A 25,475-nucleotide genomic window follows, 5' to 3' on the forward strand; every position below is an offset into this window, starting at 1 on the left:
TTAATCAGTAACATAAAAAACATACAATGAGACACATATAACAATAAAAAACGCCCGTAATAAATATAGGAGGTAGTAATAAATATAGATGTGTTAATAAATAAAGGCAGTAGTTGCTGATTTAATTGCACGTGCCAGCACTATTACACAGTTAATGAGTTTATCATTTTAATGGCACTTGGGTAAAAACTGTTGAGGAGTCTGTAAGTGCAGGATTTCCTGGACCTGCATTGCCTTCCAGAGGGCAGCAGTGTGAAGTGTGGGTGTCCTGAGTGATGATATCTGTGGCCCTACAGAGACAGCAGCTTTTGTATGAGTCCCACATCACCACCATCATCCCCCAGCTTCACTGGCTACCAGTATAGTCCCGGATAAAATTCAAAATACTACTTCTCACCTTCAAAGCCCTCCATAACCAGGCCCCCGTATACCTCAGTGAACTCCTGACACCCTACTCTCCCTCTTGGTCTCTCAGATCCTCCGACTGCAACCTCCTGCAACTTTTTTTTTCTCTTCCTTCTCCTCTGTTTATTTTAATCTGTTTTGTTTGATTTTTTAATCTTTTTTTTTTCTTTCTGTAAAATCCCCTCAGGATTGTGAAAGGTGCTATATAATTCTAACTTTTCTGGGACAGTTTTGATATTTTTCAGTGTCCTCAGAAAATAGTCATTGCTGTGCCTTCTTCACCAGAGCAGTGGTGTTCTGAGTCCATGTAAGGTTCTGTGACATGTGTGTACCTAAGAATTTAAAGGAAGGCACTCTCTCCACGATGTTTCCTTTGATGTTTAAACGGAGCAGGATCCTCAAACTAACTATTGTCTCCTTTGTTTTGGAGATGTTTAATGTCAGGTTGTTTGTGGAGCACCACTAGTCAGTCTATAGACTCGTCTCCGTTCTGTATCAGTCCTACCACAGTGGTCTCAACTGTAAACTTAATGATGGTGTTTGTGCACAAGGAAGACAGTAGACTACACAGCACACAGTCCTATGTAGTGTCAGTAGTGGAACCCAATTGCAGAGACTGAAGGTAAAAGCAGGGCTGAAGAAAAAGTTTTTTTTTTTTTGTGGCTGAGAAAGCTGAGAAAACTCAACAGAACAGATGACTCAACAAAGACACTGAACAGAAAATTAGACTTAAACACAAACTGAATTAATCAGACAACAAGGAACAGGTGATAGATGTGAGGAGGAGCACATGAACGCAGGAGGAGTGATGGACACAAAACACACAAGAGAAACAGAGCAAACCAAAACCTAGAAAACACTGCTCAATAACAGTCCAGTATAAATCAAACTGTCCCAGAACACAACACCACAAGCTAACTAAGAATTCAAGAAAGTCCTTTAAAGTCAAATAACATAAATGAGCAAAACCAAAGAAAAAATTTACACTGCTCAGAGCACTTCTATTATTCATGTGTAAACATCAGTACATTCTCCAAAAAATGAAAATGTGGATGCCAGGCAGAGCAGGAGGTGATGTATCTATATCTCACAATACCAACAAGTGTACCTGAGAGACAAAAAAAAGAGTACCACTGACACCCGGTGGTGATGGACCGGAATGACTACTGTATAACTGTAAAACCAAGCAAATCCCTGACAAATTTAAATATTTAATTATCAACATCTTGTAATGAACAGCAAAAAACAATCCTGTGGCTACGAGATTGTTGAGCAGTAGTCAGTCCAAAATCCAGCCCCTAATTTAAAGCCATTTTGAAATTCCAAACACTAAAATGTCTCAAATAATAGACTACTATTTTTGGTATTTAACTAATTAAAATGTATGTGATCTAAAATGTCCATATCGCACATGTTAAAATAACTATAATGGCTCATCCATCCGACATAGAATGCCCACAAATTCACAATTGGTCATACATTCACAGGTCTTGAAATTTTTACAATTTTACAAAATACAGTACATATTAACTTGTGTATCTTTCCTGGAGCATAATCAAAAATACACCACAATACGGCAATTATATTGGATACCTCGCTAGACTATATGCTCAACGCCTTACAAACTGTAGGTATCCATTAACTTTAAATGAGCATCACTTGATATTTCATACCAACAGTCACAAATGTTACAAGATATTTACCTTCTAAAACAGTCGGCATGGCGTGGTCATGTCACTGTACAGTAAAGATGTTGTCCTCTCAATGTACACAGTGCCATCTGGTTGTGTTAACAAATAACATCACATTTTCCCACCCAGCCACATACACTCACTGGCCTCTTCAGTAGGTACACCTGTGCAATCTAATGCAATCTACATATACATACAATATACATGATGTATAATTAGATATTATTACATTACAAATACATGGCATGATAATTCTGCTTCGTGTTTTATTATTGAACTTATAGTAGGTGATGGTGGTGTGTTAGGGTGCATTATATTGAATTATGTTCCTAATATTTTGTCCACTGCATAAACCTACATAAGGGGAGCAAAATATTAGGAACATCACTCAATAACATGCACCCCAGTACTCCACCATCACTTAGTGTGACCTCAGTAATAAACAAGAAGTATAATTATCAGCTTTCTAACATGTTAACAAACACTGAAAATATATCAACTTCACAAATGTAGAATTTATAGCAGAGCTGTTGTATTTAGTTGAATTAGATTGCACATATGAAGTGGCCAGTGACTGTATACACACTAATAGAACAGAAGTATTGGGACAGACCTGTTATTCATTGAATTGGAGTGTTTTATTCATACCCATGGCCACAGGGGTATAAAATCAAGCACCAAGCCATGCAGTCTACATTTACAAACCCTTTGTGTGATAGTATAGGTCTCTCTAATCAATATCAGGGGTGAAATCTTATGTCCAGATTTTCTTGTTATTATTATTATTATTATTATTATTATTATTATTATTAGTAGTAGTAGTAGTAGTATTGTTATCATTGTTATTGTTATTAATTATAATAATTAGTAAAGCTTGTATATTTAGGCCTAATATATATATTTTAATTATTGCGGTTTAATATTCTATTTACATTAAAGACAAACAAAAACTACATACAACAAGCAACTATAATCATACTTAGTGATATGTGCACAGTATTAAAATAATCTATTAATGGTCTGTTCTGCAGTTCTTTGAAGTTGTTCATGTCATTTTGGTTTTCTATAACTGATGATGATATTTCATCAGTTAAGTGACTGAGGTGAGAAAGACTCAGTGCCCCCATTTTGTGTGCACGTACTGGTTATACATGATGCCCCAGATGTTGCAACCTGGACGGGAAATTCATTATAGGCTAGTAATGTGCTATCAGTGTAAAGGATCTTCTCATACTTAAGAACACATTCAGTTTGTCATCAGTGTTACAATTTTAATCCATTCAGTTTGTCGTGAGTGTTACAATTTTAATCCTAGATCATAATAACAGATCATATCATCATTACATCAAATACATCCGCTTTCAATATTACAGTATGCCAGCTCTCAGTAAGAACAACAAAAACAACAACACAAAATCCAATAAAAAGTAATCTGAATCATATATTAATTTTTTTTACTGATGAGATAAACATGAATTCAACCTTAAGAACTCAGACCTTAGACACACATTTAGGTAAAGGCACTTGGTTTTCCCATCTTTGAGATCTGTTGGAGGAAATACTACACAAACATTCATAATCTTAAAAAAAGGTTGTCTTCCGTAGAAAATATAGTACATGGAAGACTGACAGCTCTCAAAGCAACAACAGATAATCCAAATAAAAAACAAACAGAACATATATGTTTTTAAAAAAAGATAAAAGATAAGATAAACATGAATTCAACCTTAACAACTCAGACCTCAGATACACATTTAAGTAAAAGCACTTGTGCTTGTATGGTTTGATTTTCCCATTACTGAGATCTGCAATCATAATCTTTAAAAAATGCCTTCAATAACATATATAATGTGTAAAAGAGTGGAATACTCTACCAAGCATGCATGAAACAATGACATTGCTAGACTGACATAGAATTGGATCTTGGTCTTTATGAAGAAGTCTAGATGTACTTTATGGAATAAATCATAGTAATAGAGTAACTAGCTTGGATGTACAATTACATAAAAAATATTTTCAAAGAAACTGTACATTTGACATCAAATAAACATTGTTCGTTCCTTCACTCTGTAATGATGTACTGTAGTCCTTTGAAGGACTACAGTCCAGATAATCATGAAGAAAAGAAGACTGGGATACAGACATGAACCCACAATGTTGAGCGTGCTTTAATGGCCTACGAGCAAGTAATCATTCTCAAACACTGGGTGATATGCCACTCACTTCTGGATCAAAGCCAGACACAATACAACACCAAAAATATATTAATTTGGAAGGGAGGTGTACACCAGCTATATCTTTTCTTTAAAAATTGTCATTTGGTTGAATGAATATGCTCATTGGTCATTTTCATACTTAATATCATAGGCCACAGGGCCTTCCATGGTGAATCCTAGGTAAAAAGATACTTCCTCTCTGCTGCATCCACTTCGAATATCACCCAGGTAGACTGGGCGCACCAGCATTTTTAGGTTGCCACCATAGTTGACATAAATGTCTCCATTTTCTGATTGTCCTTTAGTGCGTAACAGCTTTTCCTGGACCTCAGGCTCTTTCCATGCTGCACCACTCTGCCAGAGATAGTGCAAGTTACGTGGTTGAGTACTTTGACCATTGCTGGAGGCTTGTTGCTTTGAAACACGGATCAAAATTTGATCAAGCCTCACTTTGGAAATAATTCGCTTCAGTCCATTGGATTTCCCAAGGAAGAAATGAGCAATAGAACTCCTTGCTGGAAACATGTGGGAGAAGCGTCGATGAAAAGATTTCTTGGCTGATGTGACGTATGTGCTGATATTTTTATATGCCACTGAGTTTTCAAGCCGTTGGTCTTTTGTAGGCCACATGAGTAGCATTGAGAGGTAGTACAGCTCTGTCAAATTTGAACGTGTACCCTCGTTTTGCAGTGCCTCATTGAGAAGGTCGACCAACTTTTCATATTTATACAGCAGTTTAGAGGAGGGCTTGATGCTGTGTAGAACTATGTTTGCCAGGATGAAGTTAACTGTATCTGACACATATCTATGTGATGACTTGTCCAAGATGAACTGCCATTTTTTCAGAATATGCTCCATTTCCATACCGTAGACTTCTGAAGTCAGGCACTGCAGAAGTCCAGCAAACGTATCTGCTCGCTTCATTTCCAGATACTGCCTCTGATCCTCAATTTCCTGTCGAAGACTCAGATTGGGGTTACTTGCTTTTTCAGATGCTTTTTCTTGTTCTGAGTTACTGAATATTTTTAGGTATTTTCCAAAGTAATCAGAAAGCTTTCGTTTGTTTCTTTCATCAGCTGTCTCCCTTTCCACTGACCTAGGCTTTAGGTATGTGAAGTAGTTCTCAAAAAGATTGAAAATCTCCTTTAGCCTTGGCTTCAGAGAGACCAGAAATTTCTCATGGTCTGCCAGGACAAGGACAAACTGCTTGATATTTGTGTTGCTGTGATCACATAAATTGCTCACTGGGTGGTGACCTTTGAGAAATTGTAACATTTTATCTCTTTGGTGTTGGTCACGAACAGCGAAAAGAGGAGACTCTTTAATCATGTCAAGAAGGATCATTATGACTTCTGTCTCTCCGACATAGCCTGATGTGTTGTATGACTTTGGTCTCTTTTTGTTATGTAGTTCAAATGGATCAACTTGTTCATCCTTCTTGGCGAGTTCCTGTGAATCCCGGAATGCATTTACAGCTTTGGATCCTAAGGTTAGGCATTTGTCAAGTGCTTCAGGAGTGAAATCCTTTGAAACCTTTGAATCTTCCATTTTCTTTTTGAGCTGGCTTTTATACACTTGTCCAACTGTATCTGAAATATAGGAATTAGATTTTTTCCCTTGTGCATCCAAAGCCCACTTGAGGGCAGATTCAAAGTCTTTCTCTTTCAAGCAGAAATGTCTTGCTAGTGCTTGTGGCAGTGTTGCACTTCGGTCGAATCGCTCAATGGCACTTTCCAAGAGGTTCACAATTTTGTCAAGTCCGTCCTTACCTATTTCTTCAATCAGTGGAGAGAACAGTGAGTCTGTGTCATCACCTTGATCTTTTCTGTGACGTGTGATGAGCATGCTTTGGATGTTTTGGACCAGGAAATCCTTTCCCATGCATGACTTGTAGACCTTGTCATATAACAAAAGGTCAGTAGTTATCTCAGCCAGAGAAAGTTTGTGTTTCTGGGTAATGACTTGAAGACAGTTACTAGCAATCATTTGGTGTAAGAATCGTACTGCTTGATAGGTGCCATGCTCTTCAACTGTGAAAGTGATCAGCAGTGTGGAGTAGGGATTCATTTTATCATCAAGAGTTTCTCGCTTCCACAGAGGATTTCTTATCCCCACTAACTCTTCACACAGAGAGAGTGACATGTAGGATCCATTGACATATGTGTTCAGCAAAGCTAGGAAGGAAAAAAGCCTTCCCTGTTGGGTAGTGGTGTCAAGATCTTTCAGAGTGTTGGTCACAAGATTAGTAATGTAATCCTCACTGAAATTATTTGTCATGATCATGAAGGCATAGAAAGTCTCAGGTTTTTCATGGTAATCCTTGAGTTGTCGAAGTTTCTCAGAAAACAAACTCTGCTCTTTGGTTGACAGCTTGTTGGTGATGAACACATTTGCAATGCGGCTGCCTGTTGAGTTCTCAACAGGGAACTGGGTTCTTTCACAATTCAGTATTACCATGAGACTATTCCGTTCCCTGGCCCCATTCAGAATGCATTGCTTTAGGCCCTCTACATCATCCCAGTTGTCCACCAAGAGGAGAACAGGTGTATAGCCTGGCTGCTCCTGTTTGCCATAAGTCAACAGTGTCATGACTTGGGCTGCTATTTCATGATTTGTTGCCATGGTGTTTTTAACAACAGTGCATCTGAATTTACTTCTCAGAGCCCAAAGAACATGCATCGCTAGAGTTGTTCCCCCACATCCTGGATTATGAAGGAGATTGATCATAACACAAGGGTATGTGTAACCTTCTACAGGTGTGATTAGATCATACAGCTCTTTGTATTTGTCTCGTTTGATGAATGGCAGGCAGCCTGGCTTCTCAGAGAAGTAGAAGTTCCACCATGAAACTTGTCCTCCTCTGTAAAAATTCTCCTCTGTTTTCTTCTTGAACTCCCGAAAGGACTCCTTTGTTTCAATTTCTGTGTTTTCACACTCATTTTCACACAAGATGTCCAAAACAGTCATCAGCTCCTCATCTTTTTTGCTCAGGAGGATTGAGCTAGAGCCTGTGGATGGCAGGTATCTCTGAGAAGATCGTGTTTGAGGTTCTTTAAGCTTTTTGATGGTGCTTGATATTTCATTCAGACTCAGTTCATAGATGCATTTACTGGTGATGTCTTCCTTACAGCGATATTCTATCAGCTGCTTCCACTGGTTGAACACAGTGGAGTCTTTGCATATGCACAACATATTGTCAACCCCTTCCAGTGTACGATACATTGCACAGAAGGCCTCCAAAACAGGACTTGAGATGTCAGCAACAACTGAGTGAAGAATGAAGACCACTAGGAGTCCATCTTTGGAGAGCAAATCCGGGTTGAAGAGAAACGAAATCATGTTGTTGATATCACCAGAGCGTTTCTTGAGCCATTCACTAGCTGTTAGTGGTTTGTCTGTCTCACCCTCCTCATTCACCCGTCCGTTGCAGAAAATCCAACTTGTTTGCTTAAACAAGTTCAGCTTTCCAATAACTGCAGTTACATTGTCCTGAGTGGTGTACATGTGTGGGTAGTGTAGATTGGCTATGCGATCTCTTCTGTAAAAACTGCATGTTCCATTCACATCAGACTCTGGGTCAAATTCAAGGACAGCAAACAACTTCATCTCTTTCAGAAAATCTAAGTGCTCAAGTTGGCTTGAGTGACATTTGTCAGTGACAACAATGACTTGAATGTAATTCTCGAATGAATCTCTTCCATGAGTGATCAGCTGTTTGAGCCTGTGACCCTGATGGCCTCGGGAGGGCTGTGTTTCTGGCTTTTCTTCAGCTGACTTGCGTGCTGATGCCCAGCATTTGACTTTATCAATCAAATCTTTCATCTTCTCTTGGACTATGCGAGGATTTGGATCTGCTAAAATATTGATGGACCTTGTACCATCCCGGACAAAGAGACATTCAGTTTTGGATTGTTGCTTCTTTTCTGTTGATGCAATATTCAAGAAGGTGTAGAAAAGATTCTCTTGTGTCTTGGAATATGTTGGAACAACATCGACCTCAATGACCCATTTGTCTGAAGTTGTTCCATCTTGATTGTGAACCTGAATGAATTTAGGAGGCCTTATGCACATTCTGGCAGCATTTATGTATTGTTCCTCAAAATATTCACTCAGACAAGATTCAAATGCCTCATTGTATTTACTGAAGGAGGTGATCTTGTGCCCAACTATCTGACCATGTCCCTGACCTGGCTGGGTTTTCACTCCAAAATGAATAGTCCCGTTAGTTCGTGATTTCATGCAGCTTGCTGAAAAACTAAATGCTTCCTTTGTGAATTCATAAAGGATTTCTCTTTCACTGGCCTCATTTGCACTGGGCAGAAGCTGGTACTCATGGACAGGATCAAGAAGATTACTTGGACCTGCTACAGCAGGAAATATGTCATTTTGTGCATAAAAGATGGAGGTGTTACTTTTGTCAAAGGGCCGAATCTGACATATTGGCTTCTTTAGCTGCAGAAATGTTGCATTATCAGTAAGTTCTGCTGTATATAACAGCTTGTCATCTGCTGTTGTCTGATCTATTGCAGATCGTATTCTGCTTATTGCGTTCTTTATTATCAGCACTGTGGAGTTTACACTTTGAATTCCTGAATCTGATGACATTGTATCATCTTCCACTGATTCATCCATATTTACTGACACATTGTGCATCTTTACATCTGTACTTTTCCATTGTTCGCCTTCTCTGGATTCATTATAACTCTTTTGTATCCTCACACTTGGCTTAAACTTCTCAACCTGCCGCATGATTTGTATTGCTGGTGCTCCGGGAACACCTAATTCTAACAGGTCTTGTTTCTCATAAGAGAGCAAGCAAGCCCCTGACAACTCTTGGTCATAGAGATTCTGTGCAGTTTGTGGTGATATTCTAAGTCTAACAATCAGCCTCTTTCACGTGTTCTTTTGTCCAGTCCTCCATCAGTGGTGGAAGTGTGCGGTCCTGTGCACCAAGAAGACAAGATAAAAAAATAATGATGAATTTGAAAGCAAACAGGCTTTCAAAACAGAAAGTACTATACATACCGGTTTTGCCAGTGGCCCATCTGGTGGCACATTCCTGTAAACAGACAACAAGGAACACACTTAATTATAGCAAAAATATTCCTTATGATTACTCCAACAGAGTTTTTATCCAAAATGTTATGAAGTGATTTTAACTCCACCGTGACAGCAAATATCATAAAAGGCATTGTGTCCACATTATGCTTTCTTAAGACTAAAATTTGTAAACTGTGTGACAATGTTTCTGTGCTTTCAGATATTGACACAGATTGTGAAACGTGTGTACATACTTTTGACTATTTTTTTGTCTAATCTTAGTTTAGACAGAGACACTTGAATGGACCATTTATATCAAATTGTTACACAGATTCAGTAGAGATTTGAGCTCTCAAAAAAATCTCAGCAGCATTTAAAGATTATGCTGAAAGAGATAATAATCCTAATAAATTTACATTAGCACAATATTAAGTTAAATCAACAAAATTAAATACCACTTAAGGGGTTGAGAGTTGGGGGGTAGATGGAACTGTAATAATTGATGGAAATGTAATAATTAACAAGTAAATAATGGTAGTGTCAGGTCAGCACTGTACACCTGCATGACTGGATGATACTTGCCACACAGTTTATGAATGAGCCAATGTTTGTGAAGCTTTTTTTTAAAAAACAAAAAAAACAGCTTATGCCAGTGCACTTTCAGTGCTTTGACTGAACTAACATTTTAGTTTAACTCTAACATTGTAACATTACTACAAAATAAAGTGAAAGGGCAGACAAAAAGACTTGCCTGTCTTCTATATTTCCAGAGTTAAAATCTGGTGGTGGAGTCCGTGATCTTCCACTCTTCAGAGACAAACAAGTTGGTGATGTAGGTCTCTCCTTGCAGTTTGCATCCATCCTGTCTATCTCAGCAGATTTGGGATTCCTAGATGTGACATATGCAGTATTATGAGAGCTTTGGTATTGCACTGCATGTACGTGTTATGTATTTAGGTCATTTTTTTTTTTTTTTTTTCCCATTATTCAGTTCTGCATTTTCTGTTTTACTTGCTGTTTTACTTTTCTACTTACATTGGTGACGAAATGGGCAGATACACTTGCAGGGAGTTTATCTGCCCACTTCCTTCTGGAGTTAGTGGCTGTGTTCGAAACTGCATACTACATACTTACAGTGGCCGACAAGGGCCAAACGCACTGCAACAGCCTAGTGCATCTCAGTTAAGGAAAACAGCTTCAAGTACAGAAACGATTCAAATTGCAAACTCAACACACAACACAAGTCTAAATGTGGTACAAAAAGAGGAACGTGGTGCAAATGAAAAAACGTGCTGCAAAAAACAAAGACAAATGCAGCAGCATCAAACACGCTGCAAATAGAGAAACGATGCAAAACACAAAACGATACAAACCAAGAAACCATCTTCAAAAGAAAAACGCTTCATAACCGGTCACTACTACTACATGGGATGGAGAGAGACAGAACAGCTGACTGAACCACTCTGTTTCAACATACAGCGGGAACGGTAATGTGACTTTTATTTGTTTATATTTATATATATATATATGTATATATATATATATTATATTTATATGTTATGTTTATATCACTGTACAACGTTGCACATTACGTGACTTTTTTAAATTGTATTTTACACCAGACGATACAAGGCTGCACATTTGCATGTAGAGTAGCCTGCTTAATAAGATAAAATGATGATTAGAGATTGATATAAAGCACCCGTTATAATAGTACATTAAAAAGCCCTCTTATCACAGTCTTCCATAACATACAGCGCTGCACATTACTGTTATGCTTGTTATGAAAAATGTGATAAGTAACGTTACTGAGCTGAGTATTAATACTCTTCACTACCTCTTGATATACACACACACAGTGGAGATCATTCATAACTGCTTACAAGTTAACTGCTGTCATTAACCAGCATAACATGTAATGTATGTTGAAACACTGTGGTTCAGTCTCTCTCCATCCCGTGTTTTTCCATTTAGCTGTTACACTGAGAGCTAGTGTTGTGTCGTTCGCGAACGTGTCGTTCGAACGAACGAATCTTTTGAGTGAACCAAGTGAACTGAATCACTTCATGAACTGATTCGTTCCTTTCTCAGTTCAGTTCAGTTGAGCTCAGCCGCGAGCATGGCTGCCGGTCGGGAGTGGAACTGCCGCGACTCACTCACTCGTTCACTGCGAACGAAACACTCAGTGAACGACAACACTGACACAGCGCCACTTTCAGCACAGTACGTGAACGAGATTCATGTCCTCAGCATGTCGTTCAATGAATCGTTCGCGAACGAATCACGTTCGCGAACTGCTGAAAGTGGCGCTGTGTCAGTCATTCACTGACTCAGGGCACTGAGGGCTGAGGAGTTGATTCATGTTCAGTACATGTACTGCTAACATTAGCGCTGTGTTGCTAACATCAGTGTAGCATCATGTTATGTTATTTTACTGTGCACAGAGGACACTTTCACTGTGTAATATTTTTAGTGCATGTATAAGCAGCGCTGCGTCTCCCGCGAATGATTGTATAATATAGTCATTGAACGCACCGTCCCTCAGTAAGTGAACGTGAACCTCAGGGCTGAATCATGAACTGAATGACGGATAATTTGGCTCTTTATCAGTTCAGGGAGTTGGAGAGCACTGAACGATTCGGTGAACGAATCTTTTGAACGAATCATTTTAATGAACGGATTCTAAAGATTCAGTACAGTAAAAAGAACTGCCGTTCCCATCACTACTGAGAGCAGGTGTTTGCTTGTGTTTAATCCCTCCCCCTCCCCCTCCCTCTCCGCTGCACTCCTGCCCTGCCTCCAAAGTCCCTCCCCCAGAGGAGGCTGACGTGTGCGCGGGGGCACGCGACCACGTGCACACAATCGGTAATACATGAACTACACTCCACACAGCTAGATCTAAAACGCTTTACTGTGACTTTCACATGGCTATACCTTACCTAGAAACTCTGAGATATGAGTTTGACCGAGCTGAGGAGGAAGGGGAGGCCTGTGTGCGTGAGCAGTGATTGACAGCTGTCAGACACTCCATCAGACACAATCCTGGCTCTGATCTGGTCTTTTTTCCGGCAGCGGTGGATTCTGGCAATTTGCAGTAGGAGCAGTAGGCGAGGCTAAATGAGCCTGTTATCACCTGTTTAAAGTTTTGTTCCTGTGAATTCGGAGCTAGCCGTAGTGAGTAACGCACTTCCTGTCATTTTCACAAAATAAAACACCAGTTGCCTTTTATTATTAAGAAAACCATAACGATAGAATTGGTGCTTTTATTTTGAAAACAGTAAGCGAACATACCCCCACTGTAGCTAACTTGAAACCACCGAGGTGGTGATCTGTGAAGTTTGTATTTTTGTTTTTTTCCAGAAGTTGCGTTGCATCTTGGGTAATTTGAGAGTGAGTAGTCAACTCTTGATGCATACTTTGCATTTCTGTAGAATCTAGTAAACCATCCAGGAACTTCTCACATACTCTAGATCACATACTACGCAGTTGAAACACAGACCCAGTGACTTGGGTGTCTCCCTCTCATGTCACCGTAATTATCCCATAACGTAATTCACCTGTTTCTTATTATCATCCTTCTTCTTGTGTATTTAGTGAGTGTGCTCCCTGCTTCCTGTGCCAGTTCATTTTAGCATATAATAGCCTAATAACATGCTATCTCTGTGTATTTTATCCCCCGATAGAAAGGATTTCTTTAATTATACACTGATGATAATAAAAATGTTCTCTAATCATGAGGTAGCATGTGGCTGGGCTCATTGTCTCACCTACAGAGTTGCACCTGGTTTAATGTAAGGTGGTAAACATACCTGTTTTTGTTGCTGAAATATAGAGGTTCTTCTATTGAAGCATGACTTGTCATAGAGACACATGAACTGCCTTTCTTCCTCTGCTTTGGATCCATCATTGGTCTGTCATGAGGGTGAGGACTGGCTTCCTTTACTTCTTTTTCATAATGTCCTGCAGTGCAGAGGGACAATTATGTCAAAGTCAATACTGGACACACACATTGAGCACATACTATTCAAAAAGGACCTATTATGCTCATTTTCAGCTCCATATTTTTATGTTTGGACTTGACTAGAGTAGGCTAACAGTCAGTAAACTCTTTTCTGATTGGCCAGCTTTGCAGAAGCCTGCTGAGGAAGTCATACCTGACTTAATTTAAGTCACTGCCATGGATGTATTATAAGAGCCTATCAGCCATTTTTTGCTAGTGGCTGCTAGCTAAACAATATCCCTGCGGCCCAAAAAGCATTTTCCCCATAGGCCACCATGGTAAAGAGGGGTCTGTAAAACTTTTGACAGGATCTTGAGCCCAGAAAAATCTGTGACTTCATCACAATGTAAAGTCTGTGGGTAGGGTTTGGCAATTATTCGAAAAATAATCGAAACATTTAGACATTTAGAAACTCTAATCGACTTAATCTTGCTCATGTCAATTAATGGTGGTGTTCACTGTTGCCATGACAGTAAAGGTTGCATATCTTTAAAGAATTTGAAAACTTGTCTCCAGTGATGATTTGAACCCAAACCATGATCTTTACATAGTTGTAATCAAGTAAACTAGACATTAACCACAGCGTCACACCTTAAAACATCTTTATTTTACCTCCCTAAAGATCCTCATGTGTGAGGGCAGCAGTGGAAAATACTAAACTAAAGAAACTGTGAAAATACATAATGGTTCATCAAGGGTGGAGATAATCCTTCATTAATCGTAATCGAGGTTAAAGATTCAATTAATCGTGATTTTGATTTTTGCCATAATTGCCCAGCCCTATCTGGGGAATCATGGGAGGAGCCAGTGGGGGAAACGCAACTGAGCATTTTCAGTGGAACACATATCACAGAAGTAAACCCAGAAGCTTGAAACTTTTTTTTTTTTGGCATATGCACCACCCAAGCAATTCTTCTAGAACTGAATGGGTGCCATCTTTGGTCCAAGTATGCAACTCTTATAATATACATGGGAACCAGAAAGCAGAAACAGCTACAGTGATGAGGGAACATATATTAATAATTCTAATATGACAATGGTGAAGCAAAATAAACTTTGTTATAGTACCTTACAATCAGGTTACATGTAAGGCATTTACATCAAATCCAGCAAAATAACATTGCTATCATATTAAATAACAAACAACACTGTCCTCTAAAGGCTTGTCAAATCAACACATTAAAGAGACATACAAATCTACATAACTATAACATCTCCTACCACTGGCTCAGACAATATAAACTAACAATCAACTATCTCTTTTTGTCTTCCATGGAACAAAGTTTAAAAAAGACACAGTATGAAGATGTTTGGAACAACAACGATCACAACAAGAGCAAGTGTATAATAGTCCAGGGGCACAGGGATTCCAGGGTGATGACTGGGAAACTAAACACCTTTATTGCAGTGGCTACAGTCAACCTTCATGAGTACACCATCAGGAGAACACTGAGCATCAATGGTATGCATGGCAGAGTTACAAAGAGAAAGCCAGTACACTCTCCAAAAAGATCATTGCTGCCATCTACAGTTTAACACATGGATAGGCAGAAGGCCAAAATAAAACTTTCAGCTTGAATGAGAATCCTTTTGTCTACAAAGGCCAAACAATGCATTCAAACACAATAACCTCCTCTCATGGTTTGGGTCTGCTTTGCTGGATCTGGACTAGGACAGCCTGCAATCACTGAGGGAGCTATGATATCTGAATTGTACAGTACCAGCAAATTCTACAAGAAAATGTTGAATGTCAAAAATGGAGCTCAACAGGAAGTGGGCTATGAAAAAAGACAACAACAATAACCACACAAGTTGTTCTACCAAAGGATGGTTGGAGAAAAGGAAAGTCAAAGTCCTGACCGTAATCCTACAGAAATACTGTGGAGATACTGTAGAGAGACCTGAGGCAGGCAGTTCAGGGTTAGGATTAGCCCACAAACATTACTGAGTTTAGCTGTTCTGTGAGGAGGAATGGGATAACATTCCACCAAATTGATGTGCATGGATGACTAACAGTTACAAGAAATGTTTGGTTGAAGTTATTGCTGTGAGAGGGGGTCACACAATTGTTTAAAGCAAGGGTTTTTTCCTCGCACAAATAGGAAAGATAGAAGATGATGTAATCATTTTTCTCAACAAATAAATGACTACAATTAATGTTTTTGTTTGGTTTATTTAATTGGGTTCTCTTTATCAAGTTTTATGACTTACTATACGTAAGTCATAAAACTGAGGTCATATTTTTGCAGAAACAAAGAAAATTGTTGTGGTCACAAACTTTCAAGCAGCATTGTAAGAAATACATCAAATGTTAACCACTATTAAAATCTCTCTCACACAATAACTTTAATCAACAATCAAATCTTTGAATCTGTCCCACTAACTCACATATGGACAACAGCAAACCTGTTTTAACCCGATTTAACCAGTTTACACAAAGTACAGTACTGAGATTCAGCAAACTCTCCCCCAATTTAAATCAATCCAAATCTTTGAAAAACAAATAAACAAACACTTGAATGTGGTATATCAAGTCATTTGTTATATAGCATTTGTAATGAACATGTTTTTTATTCTCTCAGTAAAAAATCATTTCATTCAGTGAAACCTTCCAGTGTGACACACCTTAACTAGTTTATCTACATTCCAGAGGACAATCTTCCCCGCAGGCTAAGTTGAGCAAATAAACATCTTTCTAAAGTAGAGAATCTTAAACTCAGCTTTCACATTTTTGAGGCTTTTTGAATATGAGAAGGCTCCTCTATACATTACAAAACAATTTAAATTATACTAAAGATTAAAGACATGCTCTGCAGAAACACTAGAAAATTCTTGTATTTGCACTTTTTTAGCTTGACAGTGGAGTGATAAAGTTGTTCATGATGTTTAGCTAGTATCATCTTTTTTTGGAATGGATGGACTTTTCATATGCCTCAGTCTACCACAGCTAAATTATGCAAAACACATAGAAGAACAGAGCAGCATTTATCTTCACAGACTCAAACAACTCGTTAACCAGAAGCAGCACAAATTACACGACAGAGTAAATACAGTGAAAAACATGAAAAAATCAGATTTATGATGTAGCAGTTGAGGATATCAGAAAGTGTCTTACCTCAATGTCGCATTTCCTTGATTTGCGTACTTCATTCTTTGCAGATCAAACGGACAAATATTATTAAATCTCTCAATCTGTTTCTTAAAACCAACATTGAATCATAGTTTATCGTCAACTTTCAGATCTACTCTGCAGATTAAACCTGATCATCCCAGATTTTAGTTCCAAGAGTGTGTGCCACATTTGTGTGTGGGTGTGCCCATATTAGTCATAGCAACCTGAGCCAGAAATGAAAGGAGCTCTGTGTTATAGAGGAAACAGTATGCCATTCAAACAGATATGATCACACAGGCATACAGGAAGACGGTTTACTGCAGGTTTGCCTTGCATTTCAACTTTTATAAGGTATTTTTAGACCATGCCAGCTTTGTCTTCCAGATAGTACATTCTTACCAACAGGATTTAATTATTTCACTAAAAAACTAAGTAACTTTCCTGAGTGCTGGTGTATTTATTCATCTATGTTCTGTGTATGTCAGCCTTTTCTGGCCTGTGGGGCTTGTTGTCAGTTTCCACCTTATAACCACAGCAAATAACAGACAGAATATATGTGATATACATTCAATTAAAAATAAAAGTACACAACCACGTCTAGTTTACATGTGATGATGGGAGAGGATACTTTATTTACATTCAGGTAAACAGACACATGGTAACACAAGTGCAAAATAATACTTGCTGTATTGCACCGCAAAATGCACACACACTGGAGGCCACACATCCACCATTAGTAATGTTTAAACTAACAGAAAATGTATTCAGAGTGGTCAATCGTTTGGTCTTTGGGAGATTGGAGGCATCAGAGCTCCATTCCAACATTTAACAGTAAACAGCCTCAACTTCACTTTGCTTAACTGCCACTGGGGCTAGGAACATCGACCACCAACTTGACCCTCGATACAGACTGGTTCTACCTTTCTTCTTTCATCTTTAGCTGGTAGGACGTAGCACGGACAGTGGCATGTAGAGCAAGACAACTGCCAAAGCTTACATTTTATAGTTTGATCAACTCACAGGATTCATGTTAGTTTGTGACAGCTACATTTTCCTGACAGTTATCACAAAATGGACTGCCAGCTTACTGAGATATTGTTACTGATGGTTTAATTACCATCACTGTTCATGGTTGCAATTTGAGTTGAAAAATAATTTATAAATGAGAACAGTGACTACTCAATAGGCTACACAAAATGCAATCATTTGATGTGCTTTATGCTAAAGTATTAGCATGACTCAGAGTGAATGCTGAAATGCTGGCATGGAGCTGATGATCTACCATGAACACATTATAGTGGTGTTACAATAGTCTCATTCAAAACTTATTCAGACAATCCACCAAATAATTGGACTATTTTAATAATAAACACGTGTAACACTGTTGGCTACAGCTTCCTTTTTTAAATTTACATTATGATAAATACAGTATAGTCAAACCAGAACAAGACATTTCACACATTCCATTGCCACTAAGGCTAATCAATCACCTGACCGGTCTTAGTTCTTTGGTCAGGACTGTTGATTTGGTCACATTTCATGACATTTACAGTACTGATGAAACCTTAAGAATATGGTCTATTTCTGCATAAATATGACCTAAACCATAACCAGATTGTTTTGGAATGGTCGAGTCAAAGTCCTGGCCTTAATTCTATAGTGTTGTGGAAGGAACCTGAATGAGCAGTTCATGCTAGAAGCCCAACAACATGCCTGATCTGAGACTGTTCTGTGAGGAGGAATGGGCTACAATTCCTCCAAGCTGATGTGCAGGACTGATAAACAGTTACCTGAAACATTTAGTAGAAGTTACTGCTGAAAAAGGCGATTACACTTGTTACTAAGAGCAAGGGTTCACATACTTTAGCCTCACATAAACATGTTAGATTGGAGAATTTTCCTGAATAAATAAATAAGTTTAAATTGTGTTGTCTTATTTGTTTGAGTTCCCTTTATCTAGTTTTAGGACTTGCAGAAATAGAGGCAACTCTAAGGGGCTCACAAACTTTATAGCAGCACTGTCAATCATGCAAATATATGAAGAAAATTATTTAATCTCTTTCTCTGTTACATTGGCAGTGTCTTTAAAAGATCTCACATTTGACTTGAATCATTTGCTGATGAAAGCTGTCATCATACACATAAATTTTTTTTTCCAACAGAAAAGTATTCTTTAGTTTTGAAAGATTTGCAGATGATAATAAAAATGATAATAATAGTATTTCTAGTGCAATAACAGAGTGACAGCTTGTTTCCAATAATGTGCCACATACAGTAAAAAATAGTAAGTAGCAAATGATTTAAATAGTATCATGCTGTTTAATACTTTGAAATGCAATATTGCAGTTATACACGTTTATTAGCAAGCCACAGTTAAAAATACATACAGACAAAGTGGTTATATGGAAATCCTCATGATTTTATCATTTATGGTTGCTTGGAAACAGAATGGTATACCCTCGTTTTGTTGTGTGATTGTTAAGTGTAACGGCAGACATTGGTTAAGAAAGCTGTTGTGCAGTCACAAGTGGCTTATTGCAAACTGTTAATGCTGCTAAAGTGCACTTCAGCAAGTGGTCCCAAATAAACTTCAGTCACTGAAATCAAATCAATTGTCTTAACACGATAGGCCAAAAGTACGATGAGAATTCTATTGAAGCAATCTTCAGGTGAAATCAGTGTATTTGGTGTCTGCAGTGGGAAACTACAGCAGTAAACGTGTCATCCTGTATAAACGCTGCTAACAAAACTAGTTTTTAGCAAATTCTATATTGAGATTTGACTTATACTGATTTTCAACCTTACTGCCTGCAAGTAGTAAACTTAGAAGAAGACCTAAGAAATGTGGGTGACACCAGGCCAGCTGGCTGTTTTTGAAGCCATTTAAGTAACAGATGAGTGACCGGCTTGGATCAGCAACATTGAATGATACTACCAAATTATCTTTTTACCAAGTCTACTGTGTGTTTCTGGATGAAAACCACAAACATTGTGCTGAAGCATATTCTGAGGAATGTTCTTAATGGTAGGTGGAAAAATGATCATCTCTTTATTTGCAGTTACAGTCTAATATGTGTGTGTCCATCATTTCCTCATTTTTCCTTGTCGTGTGTGTGTGTGTGTGTGTGTGCGTGCATGTGTGTGTGTGTGTGCGTGTGTGCGTGCGTGCGTGTGTGTGTGTGTGTGTGTCATGTACAGGCTGGCATGTGTTCAGTGCTGGTTTCAGGGGACAGAGGCTACATGGCTTTTTCAATTGGATAATAGTTGCAGAGTCTTATTATCAAACAACTATAGTTTTGGACTGACATGACTCAGCATGATTGTTGTGAAAACGCATCCATTTTAATTACAGCATTTGTTCTACCTATTTCTTTCCAAGGAATACTTTTGGAATATCACAATAGAAAACATAGCATCACACAGACTCATTATTTTCCAGTCAAGTGTACCTGTTTCTAATTTGGGGAAATGTGGATGTTTCCATGCTAGCACTCAGGGTCTCAGCCCAGTCACTGAATAATAACTGTTGTAGATACATATAGATATACGTGTGTGTCTTTTGATCACAACCTCTTACGGTCACTGTTGTGCCTTGTGTGGGCATCTCTTTGAGCACCCAGGCACCTCACCCCCTCCAGCAGCATGGGAGTTCCATGGTGGGGGTCTGGACAGAGGGAGAGAAAGACAAACAGACAGATAAAAAGAAGTTTGCTATTCACTCTTGTTCTGACACTTGCCAGGTGTCAAGACTAAAATGTCAAAAAACAACTCGACAACATTAAGCTGACTGAAAGAATAAGCTTTCTTAGGAAACCAAGAGGACTGAATGAAGACTTTAGTATTAGAGAGTTTGTATAGCATTCTTAACAATAATTAATAAAGCTTTTGCTGTTCTGTTGGAGTTATTTTCTTTAACATTTACCCAGGTTTTTCCTTATTCTGTGATGGTATGTCATGACTGTGAGATTTCTCTCATGATTTATTTCATCGCATACTTTCATTTCTGTGCTGGAGGTGCATCACCCTCTGGAGGCTGGCTGTCCATGTGTCTAACTCTCATTGGATAATAAGGATCCAGCCTTTTTGTAGAATATACAATATGTAGACTTTTTTCTTTTACACACCCTGATGAAAGTGCCAGTCCCAGTGCCAAAAAAAACATTGGTTAAATGAAATAGATTCTTCCGCTTCGTAGGCTTACTTCTGCCAAGTTGTTTTTTACATTTGTTCCTTTTTTAACTTGAGCACACAGCTGGCTGGGGTAATGGCAGCACAATCCTCTTACAGGTGTCAAACTGAGACAAAGCAGAATTACAGCAACACACTTTCTATTGTCTGTTCATTGTACATTACTCTAATGGCACTATTGTGTTATACTACCCTAACCATTGAGTGTATAGTACTCATACCATGATCATTTAGCACATAAAAAGTAGGCTCCATTTATCCTTGTTACAAAGTTTGTTTGTACTTGGTTTGGTTGATTTTGTAAGTGGCATTAAATACTAATGTAGTGTGAAGCATAAGTACTACCCACCCAACATGTCCATGTGGGCCCGATAAAGGTTAAATTTAGGCTGCAAATCTGAGTCCCAGTTGAGTTTGTCCCCAGTTTCCATGGTGGCCCCACCTGTTTGCTATTTGGGCTTCTGACTGAGTTGCAGCTGGGGCCTAATTGAGTAAGACCCATATAGACCCCATATGTTTGCCCATATGGGGGGTATTGTTATGCTTAATCACTGTTAAATATTGCATATCGTAAGTAGATTTAGTAGCACTTTGTTTACTGGGAGCATGTAAAATTAAAACATTACAATAGCAAACAGTCTCTTATAGAGGATATTCTGGAGGATCTAACACAACTTATTGAGCCAGTATACACCAACTTATAACTTTAACAATTTAGGTTACTTCGTGTTTGTATGCAATTTGTAATGCAAATGAGGCATTTCTATTGGCAGCAATGCTCTTTTAATTATTTATTATTTCCATTTATTAATATTCTGTTTGTAAGTTTATTATGTAATAATCCACATTATGATGAAAATGTGGATAGTAGCATGTATGTTTTATGTGTGTGTGTGTGTGTGTGTGTGTGTGTGTGTGTGTGCGCGCATGCGTGTGTTTGCGTGTGTGCGCACATGCACTTACCAATGATCCTGGCCTGAAGTCTAACCTTCAGACTTTTTTCTTTCTTCCCTCTGGTTACCATAGTGATCTCCTCCTGCAGCACCCCCTCCTGGTGAGTCCTGTACTCACACGTCACCTTTACTCCTACAGAGAGGAAGAGAGAGTAGTCATCATTTACTATATTTACTAACTATATTTACTATTTACTGTTTTTTTCCTCGTATTTTCATGCACCCTGTTTAATTAGCTTTGCATGGGATGGGTTTTATCAGACAAGCTCTTTGGACTAATGTGAGTGGAGCAGAGTGAGGGAAGTGATATTGAGACACAAATAAATTAGAAGAGATAGGATTAAGAGTTTTAAATCGTATAAGCTTATGTTTGGTATCATCTTTTCAATTTCTAATTAAGGGTTGATGAGGGGTGTTGCCTTTCACCCTCTAGAAACAAGCCCCCTTACCTCAAACCCAAGCTAAGACGAGTTTACTGGGAACACTGAGACCTACACATGTGGGCTAACTTGACCTAATTTAACTAACAACAGTTATTGCAGCAGTAACCTGCTAAGTGTGAGTCCTGGAGCCAGGAAGAGCAGGTGAGCCATCTGTGAGGTGAGCCAACTGTCAATCACAGCTGTTAATCAACGCCCACACTGCAGATATTAGCTCCTATAAGTCTTGAAATCTTATTTATGGAGCAATAATTTCCAAAGTGATCACCAGCACACTTTTTAGAGGGCCTGAATTAAGAGATTGAGATCATAATGACTCATTGAAAACAATGATTGACTTAGTATTTGAAGAGTGAAATGAAGGTTTTTGAATGGGAGCGTCTAGTAGCTGTCATGGGCACTTTAAGGTTCCTACACATTGGCTTCAACCTCAAGCTGTGATAACTGCTACTTGGCTTCAACATCATTTATCTATTTAGTGTATCGCCCACTTAGTTATGCATTTAAACGGTGTCAGTCCCTTGAGCTGCATCATACATATTTGATGCATGAGCTTCATTATTTCTGTTTGGCAGACTGTAGAAGGAGGCTGAGGTAGTAAGGTCTCCCCTCATCTTACTCACTTCTGTACCTCAAGTGGGTTTTATTTCCCTAAACAACTGAAACCTGTTTTTGTAGTATCTTGTCCATACCTATAGGATAAATGGCTTGAAATAAAAAAAAAACACAAATATATTTTTTAATGGCTAGTGGACCCCCTGAATGAGTTGACAGTGTGCCAGTGGTTCATACCCATGAGATATGTTGTTGATGGTAAAAGGAACCCACTGCAACACAGTTACAGTTGCTACAGGAACCACAGCAGGCTAGGAGACGGTGTGGGATATCAGTTATGATGGCTGCTGCTTGCTCATCCCACTTTAACTCCATGCAAGCTCTTTACGTCTGCTTAATATTAGATTCTCTGGATTCAATAACTGAAGGCCACCTGAAATCACTACCCCAGAAAGAATACTGCTAACTATTTGATATGCCCAGTAATCAAAAAAAAAACCTGGATCTGTTGCCAAAAAGAGGAAAGCTGGAAATCTCAGAGCTCAGCTCATATATCCCTTTGTGTCTACAGATGTGTGTGTGTGTGTGTGTGTGTGTGTGTGTGTGTGTGTGTGTGTGTGTGTGTGTGTGTGTGTGTGTGTGTGTGTGTGTAATTAGAGAATATCTACTAATGCACAACCTTTCGGTTACCGTCTGATGATAACAGTGGTTTAACCTCTGTGCCCTCCATTGGATTGATTTAGAAGAGATTATACAGAAAGAGGGGAACAGGAAAAAAAGAAAGGCAGATGGATAGACTGGGCAGCGAGCCAATCAGCACACTGCACACACAGCCAGTCCAGCCATTTATCATGGAGGCAGACACAGAGGCCTGCAATGTATATTTATCCACCATCACTGCGCCTCAAAGTTTGTGGATGCAGTTTGAGATCAACATCTATGTTTCTATATCCATTAGTGATTGTTTTACCATTTATTTAGATACCAACTCTCCCCAGAGGAACCTGCTACAAGATTTTGGTGAACCCTTGACCTTTCATCAGCGGTTCAAAATTTCTACTGGAGCACAAGAAATATATTAACTCATGGGGAGACTGTAATGAAATTTGCTGAGTACGTTCCCACTCCAGAGGGAATGATCTGTTCCTCTTGTGCCACCCGCTGGACAAAGTTTACATTTTCAGCCCCACTACTGGTGAGCTTTATGAGGCTATTTAGACTGAAAGTACCACTGTGTTAAATACACTATAAAAAGTAAGTTCACTTGTAAACACAGCTCTGTCTAATTTCAGTTTAGAAATGTTTGTTAACACTCTAAACATACTAAATACATACTAATAATGACAGGTAGACTTTTTTTCCCAAACTGGTCCCAACTGGTCTTGTACACTTATGCAAGAAAGTAAACAGTTTTCTGTTGCTGTGGCCGCGACTTACCCTCCAGTGTGGAGTTAATATGATGGACCCGAAGGCTGGAGGACCTCCGACTCGGAGAGGACATGGGAAGACAGAGAAGTTCTTTGCCCATTGTGTGGAATTCTGGGACGGTGAAGATAATCTCATAACAGTGGTGGCTCTTCAAGAAACCAGCCTGGAGAGAGGAGCAACAGAGTGGAGGCACCAGTACACCAGTATATCACCCAAACCTTTGTCTGGTGAATGGCGTGAACAAGTGCAACTATATTGTATGCAAATGACTTCTTGAATATTACAGGCCATTGGACAGCCCCCCTTTTTTGCATGTAGACACCAATGGACATTATGAACACACCTTGACTAAATAGCTGCCATCCTTCTCTAGTATGGCGATGAGAGTCGAGAGGTTTGACTGGTCATCTCTGCGTGTTGGAGAACCGGGGGGCTCGTCATCGTCAGGGAAACGCACCCCACCTGCTTTAGAGGTGGAGCCTGGAGAAAGAGAGAGAGAGAATAGAGAGACTTTACATCATCCAGCAACCAAGGCAAACACAATTATAGAGAAAATAGTTACTCCAAAGTCACTTTTAAGCAAAACACACACATGCTGTACATCACATCTGAATCAATCAGTAGCACGTCCACCACGACTACAACACTGTAGCTATGGCACTACAAGCAACTAATAGCCAAGACAGATAAACACTAGATTGACTGATCTTGTGAAAGCAGGTCAGTTAGACACTAAAAACACCCTCCTTGATTTTGTTATAGATACTTCCCAATCCCTGAGTTTTAAAGCATTATAAAAGATTTGGGGATGTAGCAGAACTATTTGGAGCTATAACAAGAACTAGAGGGGGTATGTGAAAGTCCAATATATAGAGGCTAGAGGGAGTGTTGGATCATCACACACACAGATGCTGACAGATACTGACTTCTGACTTTGACTCTGACTTTCTGACGTGTTGCAGCACCTCTTCTTTTTTTCTGTGTGTTAGCGTTGAGCTGTTTGAGCAGCCAGGAAGAGGCTCACTGCTCTCTGGTGATCACAGACTTAACCATATGAAGGCCAGACACACGGACACATGCAGTGTCAAACGTACCTTTTCTTCCTGTTGCCATGGTAATGTGGTTAGGAAGTGGGAAGTGTCAGACAATACCCGAGTGATGTCATCACTGACCTCCTGAGTACAGAGCACAGACAATGAGAGACAGAACAGAGACAGAAACATGTTATTTTTATGTTTGAGTTTCATCTTTGTGTTGGATAATTTACTGAAGTAAAAAGTAAAAAGACGATACACAAAAACCATCAGTACTGTATTGAATAAAATAGAATAGAATAGAATAGAATAGAATAGTATAGAATAGAATAGAATAGAATAAAATAGAACAGAATAGAATAGTATAGTATAGTATAGTATAGTATAGTATAGTATAGTATAGTATAGTATAG

The 25,475-nt window shown here is 38.8% G+C and overlaps 1 protein-coding gene and 1 pseudogene across 1 annotated transcript; both read right to left on the reverse strand.

The window, feature by feature from the left end:
* Positions 1-4,432: 4,432 nt before the first annotated feature.
* On the reverse strand, positions 4,433-10,213 carry LOC128367031 (sterile alpha motif domain-containing protein 9-like; annotated as a pseudogene).
* Positions 10,214-20,027: 9,814 nt separating this feature from the next.
* Positions 20,028-25,141, reverse strand: LOC128374037 (adipose secreted signaling protein). The gene is made up of 6 exons (XM_053334266.1): positions 25,123-25,141; positions 24,372-24,508; positions 24,038-24,191; positions 22,801-22,803; positions 21,616-21,738; positions 20,028-20,128 (listed from the first exon to the last, which is right to left on the reverse strand). The coding sequence occupies exons 1-6, from the start codon at positions 25,139-25,141 to the stop codon at positions 20,028-20,030; spliced, it is 537 nt and encodes a 178-aa protein (XP_053190241.1).
* Positions 25,142-25,475: the final 334 nt, after the last annotated feature.

The sequence above is a fragment of the Scomber japonicus genome, chromosome 2 (assembly GCF_027409825.1).
Source record: "Scomber japonicus isolate fScoJap1 chromosome 2, fScoJap1.pri, whole genome shotgun sequence".
Lineage (NCBI taxonomy): Eukaryota > Metazoa > Chordata > Actinopteri > Scombriformes > Scombridae > Scomber > Scomber japonicus.

Bases quoted from the DNA above. Each gene is read 5' to 3' on its own strand.
- LOC128374037 (XM_053334266.1), bottom strand. The intron at 24,192-24,371 runs GTGTGTTCATAA...TCCTCTCTCCAG, and splicing joins ATGGCAGCTATTTAGTCAAG to GCTGGTTTCTTGAAGAGCCA. The intron at 20,129-21,615 runs GTAAGTGCATGT...CCCTCTGTCCAG, and splicing joins ACTTCAGGCCAGGATCATTG to ACCCCCACCATGGAACTCCC.